At 52.8% G+C, this 10,451-nt stretch overlaps 2 protein-coding genes across 2 annotated transcripts; one reads left to right on the top strand and one right to left on the bottom strand.

Moving 5' to 3' along the window:
• Nucleotides 1-3,160: 3,160 nt before the first annotated feature.
• On the bottom strand, nt 3,161-5,812 carry H257_18525 (hypothetical protein; the record flags this gene model as incomplete). The annotated part of the gene is made up of 1 exon (XM_009847609.1): nt 3,161-5,812. One exon carries the CDS (start codon nt 5,810-5,812, stop codon nt 3,161-3,163), a length of 2,652 nt encoding a protein of 883 aa, XP_009845911.1.
• Nucleotides 5,813-9,914: 4,102 nt separating this feature from the next.
• H257_18526 (hypothetical protein) lies at nt 9,915-10,434 on the top strand (the record flags this gene model as incomplete). Its single annotated transcript, XM_009847610.1, has 2 exons — nt 9,915-10,125; nt 10,322-10,434. The coding sequence occupies 2 exons, from the start codon at nt 9,915-9,917 to the stop codon at nt 10,432-10,434; spliced, it is 324 nt and encodes a 107-aa protein (XP_009845912.1).
• Between the last annotated feature and the right edge of the window lie 17 nt (nt 10,435-10,451).

The following is a 10,451-nucleotide window of genomic DNA, read 5'->3' on the forward strand; positions in this document are numbered from 1 at the left end:
AAAAAAAGGATCGAGCCGACGGGTGGAGTAGCTAGCACTCGCGAACCATGGCCTCCACGTCGAGTTCCGCTAGTCTGGGACTGCGACGTAGGGTAGGAAGGCCTTGGTGGGAGCACACCAGGTTCTCATATTCCGAGATGAGCGACTCGTAATCGATAAGCCGAGATCGTGGGGTCCAATGGGTTTCGCCATCCGCGTGTCTTCGGGCTCCCGGGGCGTTGTACGCCTTTTGTCCAGGACCTTGACAATGGGCGTTGGGGTGTTCATGTACGCCACGTCTCCGTCGGCGAACTCAAGGCGGTCGATGAAGCTCGAGTATGGAAGCAGATCGTCATCCAAAAGGACGTCGCAGGCCTCCTCCCAGGAGCCATCAGTCTCTTGGTATCCTTCCGGGACCTCGTTGTTAAACGGGCGAGTCCAATAACCTCGGAAGGCCTTGAGGCGGTCTACTTTGATAGGGACGACTCGGTCGGGGTGGGTAGGTAAGTAAATTCGGTACGTGTTCTCCCCTTGCCGACAGTGGATTCGGTAGGGTCCGTGCCAGTGGTAGGCGAACTTTCGGACTCTGATGTCGTCAGGATTTGTCGTCTTATGGAAGTATTGGTAGACCCATACGGAATCCGCGGGTTGGAAGTCAACCTTCCGCTGACTGTCTCGAGAGATCGCATCTCGGTTCTGCCCTTGGAGTAACTGGGCTTCCACTAGCTTCCGAGTGGTTGTGAACCACGCACTCTGTTTTCTGCGTCACTGTGGGAGTTCGTCCGACTTCCAAAGCGGCTCCTGGTTCGCGAAAAGGGCTGCACGGGATCCCACCCGTGCATGCAGAAGAACGGAGTATCTCCCAGTGTCTCCTGGTGGGCGGTACGATAAGCCCATAGTAGCCGTGGCAGGTAAACGTCCCAGTCCGTGTGGGCCGCATTTACGTACATCTTCAGCATTGTGGCCAGTGTGGAGTTAAATCGTTCCACCAGTCCCTGTCCCTGAGGATGTTTGGGGGCACTAGCCACTTTCTCGATTCCCAGGGTCTGGTAGAGGGTTTCGGCGAGTTTCGACACAAAATTCGACCCGCGATCCGACAGCAACTTGTCCGGGACCCCATGCCGACATATCACGTCGTCTATCAACGCGGTCACGAAGGTAGTGGTCTTGAGATCCGGGACCGGGATAGACTCTGCCCAACGCGTGAAGTAATCCATGAACACCAAGATGAACTTGTTCCCTCCGGTGGTGGTCGTAAGGGGCCGAGCGCGTCGACCACGACGAAACTGAACGGGCCCCTGAAGCCGTACACGGGGCATCCGCTGCAGTCGCCCTTGCTTCCAGGGTCTCGTGCCCTTGGCGGCGCCACATCGGACACAACAGATGCAGTACTCCCGGACGTCCTCACCCCATCGGTGCCAGTACCCAACTCGTCGTACCCTCTCCAAGGCCCGTTCTCTTCCGAAGTGACCTGACAATGGGGAGTCGTGGCAGAGCGCCAGGACATCGGTCGTCATCGAGATCGGAATTACCAGTACTAGATTCAACCTGGGGTTTCTGAATGGGGACTTCAGGATCACCCTCCGATAGAGTACTTGGTCCTTCACTTCGTAATGCTCGGACGTCCGGGTTACCACCTTCATGAGCCACTCTTCCAGGGGAAGTGCCTTGTCCTCGAGGTACACCTTCATGGAAATGATGAACGGATCCCATGCCTGTTCCTTACGTAGTACTCGTTCGGGCAGAGCGTACGTGTCGTCGTCGTGGAACGGAGGTAGTTTCAGGGGCGATTCCCTGTCCGCTTCGGCAACCGGAGCGGGCCCCTATTGACTAGGGAATCCTCCAAACTCTCAGAGACGGGAGTTTCGCCGTCGGGGCAACGGTCAGGGGTTCTGGGGAGTTTTTTCGGGTCGTTGGGGTTCACTCTTTTTCATCGTTTTTTGCTTCCGGGGGTTCATGGGGTTGTTCCGACGCGCGGGCTTGACCCCTCGTGACCGCTCCCACCAAAAGAAGGTAAAATTAAAATATAAACTTCAGGATGTCTGGATTAACTTTTTTTAGAAAAAGAAGGTAAAGAACCAAAAACATTACCAATTCCAACACCAGCACCACACTACTCCCGAGGCTATTGAGCACACTCGGGGACCCCCTGCCGGCAGGGGCACGGTTGAGAAATCTTCGGTCTCCGCATCCCAATGATATGCGCTCGGGGTGGGTTCGCCCTGGGACTCTATGGGGAGTCGTGACAGGCCATCAGCGCACCCCATCTGTGCTCCAGGTCGATGGACCACTGTGAAATCCAGGCTTTGTAGGTGCACGGCCCACCGGGCCAACTTCCCGTTTCCGGACTTCGATCCGGTCTTGTATAACCAAACTAGGGCTGCGTGATCCGTGTAGACCATGAAGTGTCTCCGGTCGAGGTAGGGTCTGAACTTGGTCGTGGCCCACACCAACCCATAACATTCGATCTCCGAGACTCCGTCTTTTTTCTTGATCCATTTTTGTTGAGAGGCGTCCATGGCTTGGCTAGCATACACAATCACCCGGTGTCGGCCTCGTTGTTCTTGCATCAATACCGCCCCCAGGGCTTGGCACTCGGACGCTTTCAGTTTGAACCCGGCGTCCTGGAGGCGCGTCAGGACTTGGGATATGCGCACTAGATGTTCGCCAAAGTCCTCGCTGAAGATGATGATGTCGTCTAGGTAGACCAAGCAGATGCGCCACAAGTATTCCTGGAGAACCCCTTCCATGAGTCTTTCGAACTGCGGCACCGCATTGCACAGTCCGAAGGGCATGACTAGCCATTCGTACAGCCCGTACTTGCAGGTGAAGGCTGTCTTCTCGACGCTTTCTTCAGCCAACCGCACGTTCCAGTATCCCGACGCCACGTCCATGGTTGTGAAGAACTTGGATTTGCCCAGAACATCCAAGAGATCATCTACTCGAGGCATTGGGTAACAATCTTTGATCGTGACGTCGTTGAGCCGTCGGTAATCGATACAGAACCGGATGGAGCCGTCCGGCTTCCTGATCATCAGTACTGGGCTGGCCCACGGGCTTGTGGAATGTCGGATCAGTCCAAGCTCAGGATTGCATGATCTCTCCCTCCCGTTGGGTCACTCGGAATGGCGCTTGTTTGATCGGGCTCGCATCCCCAGTGTTGATGTGGCATTTCATTTGGTCAGGTCAGTCCTTCCCGGGGCTTTTGATGTCGAGACGAAGAGTCGAAGCGCAGGAGGAGTTTTCGGAGGAGTTCTTTCTGTTCGAGGCTCAGGCTGGAATCCTTCCAGTCAATTTGGATCTCTTCCTTGCCTGGTTTCGTACTTGCTCCTGTGGTTAGTGCGCAGAGTGTTTCCGCCTCCTGTGGTGCCTTCCTCTCTCCCCTCGACAGAGAAGTCGCGCTCCGGGGCGACAGGGTGGTCGACGTGTCCGATGCGGGAGCGTCCGTGTGGTCCATGTAGTCGTCCGGGAGGTGGGAAACCACTCCGATGGCGTCTGTGGGGCGAATTACTAATTTCGTGTCCGAGTGGTTCCGCACCTGGACCCAGAAGCCTTCCTTCCGGACGATGTTGATCGAACGGGCGATATGTAAATGGGACAACGAAGCAGTGGACTCCACCAGTATAGGGCACCGTTCCGGGAGGTTTGACGAGATGCGGCATAAGATAAGCCTGCGGGAGTTGCTTTTGACATAGACCGTGGAAGTGGGGACAGTGGGCCAGTTGGTCGGCACGTTGTGTAGTGAAGCCAAAGGCGCGGGTTCTTGAGTCTTCTGTGCCGGTGGTTCCCGCGGGTCCCCACGTTTGAGATGTGCTACCATTCTTGGTGTCGCCTGGGCGTCGTCGTTGTGGAAAGGTAGGGTTATGGGAGAATCTTTAAAACCAACGCAGTTGGTCGAGAGGTCGACGAGGGCCTTGAGTTTGCGCAACAGGTTAATCCCCAGAATACACTGGCTGACGGAGTCGACCAGTACCCATACCGGGAAGGTCGTTTGTTTTTCCGCTAGAGTGATGGTGAAGTACCGGAGGCCCAGCGTTCGTATAGGCGTGTTGGATGCCGAGACCAACCCATACGCCGGTTTTTGGAGTGGAGGACCCCCGAGCTCGTTCCAGAATGCCTCGCTAATTACCGTTACGGAAGCTCCTGTATCCACTAACGCGAGCGTGTCCGCCGTTTGGATGCGGACCTGAACCAACGGGGCGTTCGGATTGGAACCCACTTGGCACACCCTTTGGTCAGGTCGAGGGAATGGTGCTGCCATTGAGAGGAGCTCGTCATCATTTAGGTCCAGGAATGGCAATTCGACCGTCGGGGCCCCCAGATAGGAGGTTTCGACGTCGAGGGGCTCGACCTCGACGGGATTGTGGGGATTGTTTGAGTCAACGACACCCGGAGAGAGAGACTTCGGGGTTTGCGGCCGGCCGTCAGGGGTGGCGAGGGCGCTTTCAATGTGATGGCACCCGAGGGCGAGGTCCAGGTAGTGGTGCCGGGATGAGAGCGTCCTGCGACGGATGCGCCAGATGGCCGAGGGTAATCGTGTGAGCTCCAAGTCCCGCAATGGTAGGGCGAAAGAGGCCTGGTCGTCGGTTAAGTGGTACTGTACGGCTCCGTGTACTTTGACCAGGTGTCGAGCGGGTAGACGGGGAATTTCAGTACCTCCGATAGGTAGGACGTCACCCTCGGGTGGCGTGCAAACGGTCTCAGGGAAGGGTCCAAAGCCAGGTAGATCGTTTGAGGCCAGGTTTTTTCGCTGGAAACGTGACCACCGCGTGTCGGAAATGATCGCCACTCGAGCGTTTTCGAAGTTGCGGTTAGCCGTCCGGGCCTTGTCGCATGTTTCCAGGGTGCTGGAGAACCAGTTGAGCCAGCGATCTGGGTCGTCGATGTCCAAAGGTGACTCGAACAGATGCGCGTCGTCCCGTGTCAAGGACCGGTGAAGAGCCATGGTAACCACCCTAACGATATCTTCCTGAGTCACGTCCTTCCTCTCCTGTTTGGGTCGGACGAGCTGACGTTCCAGGTCGGCTGGTGAGACAGGGTACAGACGCTCTTCGATATCGACGTGCCGAGCCTCGGGGATGCCTGTTACGTCGCCCCGCATGATTGCTTCGATTTGGGCTTGCGTGAAGACGGGAGGCACCCCGGGAGCAGGTCCAGTTTCGTAACCAGGGGTTGTTGCCAGGTTCGCAGGCACCCCTGACGTTGTCGAACTCGATCGGGGCGTGGGGGGAGGTCTAAGCCTCTTTGACCTCCGGTTTTTGAAGATCTGAGTCCCAGGGGTAGTTGCCGTAGTTGTGGCCTGCGAGGTAGCTGTTTTCTGGGAGCGCACGGCGGCCTTTAGACCGGGAGGCCGTGTGTAAGCCTTCGCGTCAGTAAGGGACGAAGGGATCGTAGCGTCTTCCTCAGCCCCTTCGGCAATCTTCTTTGGGACTGGGGTGAGGCGCTGCTGCTCTCCAGACTTCGTTCCCGCGTCTTTAAAGCTTGCTGGGTCAATCGCTCGCAAGCGCGGTGATTCGGTGTTGGTGTAAGTTTCATTTGGCAGTTGTGTTAAACTTGTCCGCAGGGTCGCGTCCAGCGGGAGCCCTGGAGTATTATGGGCTACATCGGTCAGGTATTCGATTCGTCTGATACCGAGAGCTTGGTCGTCATCGCTGGTAGGGGACTCGTCTCGTCCGTTCTTAGTAGTCGTGTCGTCCACGGAGTTTGGATCTCCTCTGGTCATGAGGCTCTCCTGGTCTTGTAGTCTTGTTTCAGAAGCACACCCGTCCAGGTCTTCGTAGCTCCCTTCACGGGCTCTGGGAGCTGCCGAAGTCCCGCGTATTGGCGGCATCATGGTCTAGGTTGTTGTTGTGGGCGTAACCATGGGTTTGCTGGTCCCAGGGCTGCTGCTCACAGTCGTGGTAAGTGTCAGTTTATTCTTGTCAGTATCGGGAGTCATTTTAGGAGTCACTTTCGACGCCACGCCACTCCCGGCGGCTTGGTGTCGACTCAGGCGCCTCATTGTAGTTCCTCCTCGTAATCGTCGTCGCCTCCATCGGTTACATTCCCGGGATCGAAGATGTCGGTCAAGGCTGCGATTACTTTTGGGTTGAACTTTCCTTTGTTAAGGGGGCAAACGAAACTGAAGTGTCCGGGTTTTCCACAGGTATGACAGTCGTTATTTCCCCTGCGGCCACTTCCATAACTGCCTGCCCGGGTCTGCCGCCGCTAGGAACTCTGGCCCCGTCCTGTCGTGAGATTCCGCATTCCGCATTGGCGTGACCCTCGGTCCGACAGCGAGAGCAGTAGTACTTGAGCCGGGTTGTATGACGAGTGATCGTCAACAATCGTACATCCGTACCTTATATTGTGCGTAACGCCATATATTCCAGTTTGCTTTACTGGACCACAAATATCCATATGCAGTGTGTGACAATTTTCATTCGCTCGTGTCCCAACACAGTTACGAAACGACATTCTCCTTCCTTTCATACATGCACACGAATGGCAGTAGAACTTAACATCCTTGAACACCTCGCCTAGGGCGAAGGGGCGGCGTAACAGGCGTGTGACCTATGGGCAGTAAGCACAACACGACCCACCGTCTTTGTTGGCGCAGCGTTGTCTGCACGACTGCCACCGGAAGTTTGCGGGACTGTCGCATGCGAAACACGAAGTCCACTTCAATGCCCAAAACTTCCCCGCCCACCCTACCTTCAGTCTAGGCATTCCCTTTACACTATCCTTAGTCAACATGCTCAGTGTTGTGGCCAATGATGGATGTCCTAAGAGCATCTCCACTCGTTGGGACTTTTAACTTGGCTTTATACGGATAATGCACGGATATCTGTCAGATTTATGGATGTCACAGCAAAATGTCTCATTTCCCCCACCAGTCAGACCTATCCGAGACGAGCTACAGCTGTATGATCTCATCGTCCTCCTCGTCCGAGGACTCCGGCAGCGACGAAGAGTCATGATGTGTTTCTTTCCGACTGTACGGACCCACCGAGGATCTCGCCCAGGACGCAGCGGCAACATGACCACCAACGCGGGGTCGGAGACGAGCAGCTTTGGAACGACTACTTCGACGACAACCCGACGTATGACGACGGTCAGGCACATGTCAATTCATCCAAATCTCACATAATTCTCATAGGTGCATTCCGAAGACGATATCGCTTGAGCCGCGGGTTGTTTCTGCGCATTTCCCGTGACCTGGAACAACACTCGGTCTTCTTCCAGCAGCGTCGCGACGCTACAGGTGTGCTTGCATTTTCTACACTTCAAAAATGTACCGTAGCAATGCGCATGCTTGCGTACGGCTCTGCAGCCGACTCAATCGACGAGAATTTTCGAATGGGCGAGTTGACAGTTTTAAAGACTCTCGAGTTATTTTGCGCTGCTATAGACGAACTCTACGCGGTTGAGTTGTTAAGCCGACCCACAGCTGAGGAGACGCAGCATCTGCTTGAAGAAAATACCCTGCGTGGATTCCCTGGGATGATCGGATCGTTAGACTGCAGTCATTGGGTCTGGAAAAATTGCCCAGTTGCAGCATGGCATGGTATATTACTTGTATTACTCAATTTACGTACAAGATATAAATTCTTTTTGTTCGTAGGAGCATATATGGGCAAAGAGAAAAAGCCAAGCATTGTGATGGAGATTGTCACCTCAAAGAACCTTCGTGTATGGCACTATTTCATAGGTTGATTGGAACCAGGACACCTTGTCGCGCTCGGTCATGTCGCACACTTGCGTACAGATTCGTCGGAACTTGGCAACATGCTTACTCAGTCAAGATCGTACACTCGGCTTGAGGACCTTTTTTTGTCACACACTAAATAACGAAATACACAGAGAAACGACCGAAAAAAACACAAATTTTAACGAAAAACACACACGACCCAATAACACAATACAAATCCCGAATTCCACACACACTTCGCCGAGCACAACACACAATTCACCGAATTCACACAAAAAATGCCTAATCCACACCAAAATTCCTGAACAGTTAGGACGGAAATAGAAAACATCTGACCCATCCATTTCCAGCTTGCGGACAAATTGGGATCGATCCCTTGGGAAAAATATAACGTCAGTGATACAGCAATCATGCTGTCATCATGCTATCATCAATTTGTCATTATGTTAAAGTCGCCGCATGTTACTGTGGATTGTCACAATTTTAAAGTAGTACTACTAGTACTACTGTCGCTTGTCACAAAGTAAAAAAGATTATTCGTCGAATGAGGACAGCATATTTTGGCCAAAAAGCCTGTCGAAAAAGTCAAGTAGTGAGAGTGGTTAGGGTGACTTTTTGAAAAGCCCACTGATCGGTACACTACAGTACTGTACTGTACCTATCCGGAGAATTGTCGCACAACGCCACGTTTGAGGAATCCTCAAAATACCCTAAATAACACGATGAATGGCTGGGGTCCTGCAACGAGCGCGTGGATAAGAGATAGCGCCATAAGACGCTGCAGCGGGAGCCTCGTGACCCGAAGTAAACGTGCATAGTGTACTTCACGCCACTAGCCTCCCGCAGCAGCGCTTTTGTGACAGTCAGCCTACACTACACGCTCCCATAGTTGTGTGCCCTTCCAATTGATCCTGACTGGGTCTTATTTGGAGCTGTTTATACATGATATCTTGAACTTGTAATTACATCGTACGGTGCGGAAAGGATATTCCTCGTTTGCGACGTCAACGGAAGTCATTGGGCGGCTATGACTCCCAGCATGTCCAAGTCCATTTTCAGTCGGTTCTTGACGGCAAATTTCATAATGAAGTTATTGGAACACTTTGTTTGGCTATAAATAAATATATGTATCCAATCAAAACCAATTATACCTGGAAATCAAAAATTGCAGCGAAGTTTGCGCGGAGGCCATGCTGCTTCTTCGTGGCTGTTTGCTGTTCTTTGGAGGTACCTAAACTGACAACTAGCATAGTGATAACGAGAGGAGATGATATACTGATGAATTGCCCGTCGTTGTCGCTCGCATCAATGGCGAACAACTCCACTGCAGAGTAAACCAAGGCTGAGAGTTCGACCAGAGTCCTCAACCATGCCAGCAGTCGCATTGAGATGGCAATACAACGTATGGTTTATGATGTTCCCTTGCGTGTTTACAAGTGTGCAATGCGATTTGGTGTGAATAACCAGTTGACGGGCTCAACGACTACTGGTAGTTATGCATGTACTGTACATGTAGAAGAGAAGTATGTGCTAGCTAGCTATTTGAATCAGAATGGCGGTGAATCCACACCTAAAAGTACAGGTTTTAGCCACTTTGTGCGACTTGCTCATAGTGCATGTAAATCGCTACAGCTGTATCGATTGCAACCCCTACATCTCTTATAACCCCCCACAGCCTTTTGTGCGCTCCACAACGATTGTGCTTGTAGCTCATCTACATGTGAAAGCACACAACCATCATTCTACGAGGTTAGAGCCACCATTCACGACATCATGACTAACTTATAGTGTATGAAGATCGCCAGGATAGGAGGCAAGAGACTACACAGTGGCGGCGTGACGACGTGAGCTCGACGGTGCCGACAAGAGGCTACTTGGCGATAGCCCACAAGGCGGTCTTTGTGTTGTATGTAATGTAGTCAAAGTCGATCGCTGTGGTCGTAAGGATCCAACCTTGAGATGATGCATACTGTACACTATAGGTAATTGCGTTGTGAAGGTGCTTGCAATACACACATGAGTTAAATGATGTACTTCCTCTGTTCCGTAAAGGTGGAGACCATTGTGTTTGGGCAAATTTTTATCTTACTATTTGTATACCCGATTTCACAGAAATGTGTATTTTTATCAAAAACAAGTGTTTACGACGAGATCGGTCATGACCTGCTGCAGTGCCAAGTGCCAGCACGAGTCGACATTGAAGCAGTCGACACCTTTCAAGGAAGGACATGCACCATGAGTGCCGATGGTGCGCTTGGTGCGGTCCTGGATGAAGCACCTGCTGGAGTTCCTGGCCGGCAGCCAGCACTTCCTCCAGGGCCGCACCATGCCCACCATCAGCAATCGAGGTCCGGGCATTCACCCAACGAGTACTGATGATGCAAACGATACGACCCAGGAGGAAGCGCCTGCTGGGATCAATGGCCGCCAACTAGCGCTTCCTCGACGGCGGCAACGTTTGCATCATCAATATGTTGTGAAGGTGTTTGCAATACACACATGCGTTAAATGATGTAAGAGTAATACCAAGACTCGTTCATTTCACGGTGACTACAGTAATCTTGTCATCACTGTCGTTCTAAAACTACATTGCATGTGATTCTCCTATTCGTATAATTCTGAAGTGGTTGGACATGCATGGCACATGCGTAGTGGTGTGGCAGGTGCTGGCGTCGACATCCTTGCGTGGTTCATTCGTGTGTGGGGCTGCATGGTGTTTGGTGCTGACAAGGCGGTGGCGTCTGCCGTCGTTGAGGAAGGAATAGTCAACGACGGCAGACGT

Source organism: Aphanomyces astaci (genome assembly GCF_000520075.1).
Source record: "Aphanomyces astaci strain APO3 unplaced genomic scaffold supercont1.173, whole genome shotgun sequence".
Lineage (NCBI taxonomy): Eukaryota > Oomycota > Saprolegniomycetes > Saprolegniales > Verrucalvaceae > Aphanomyces > Aphanomyces astaci.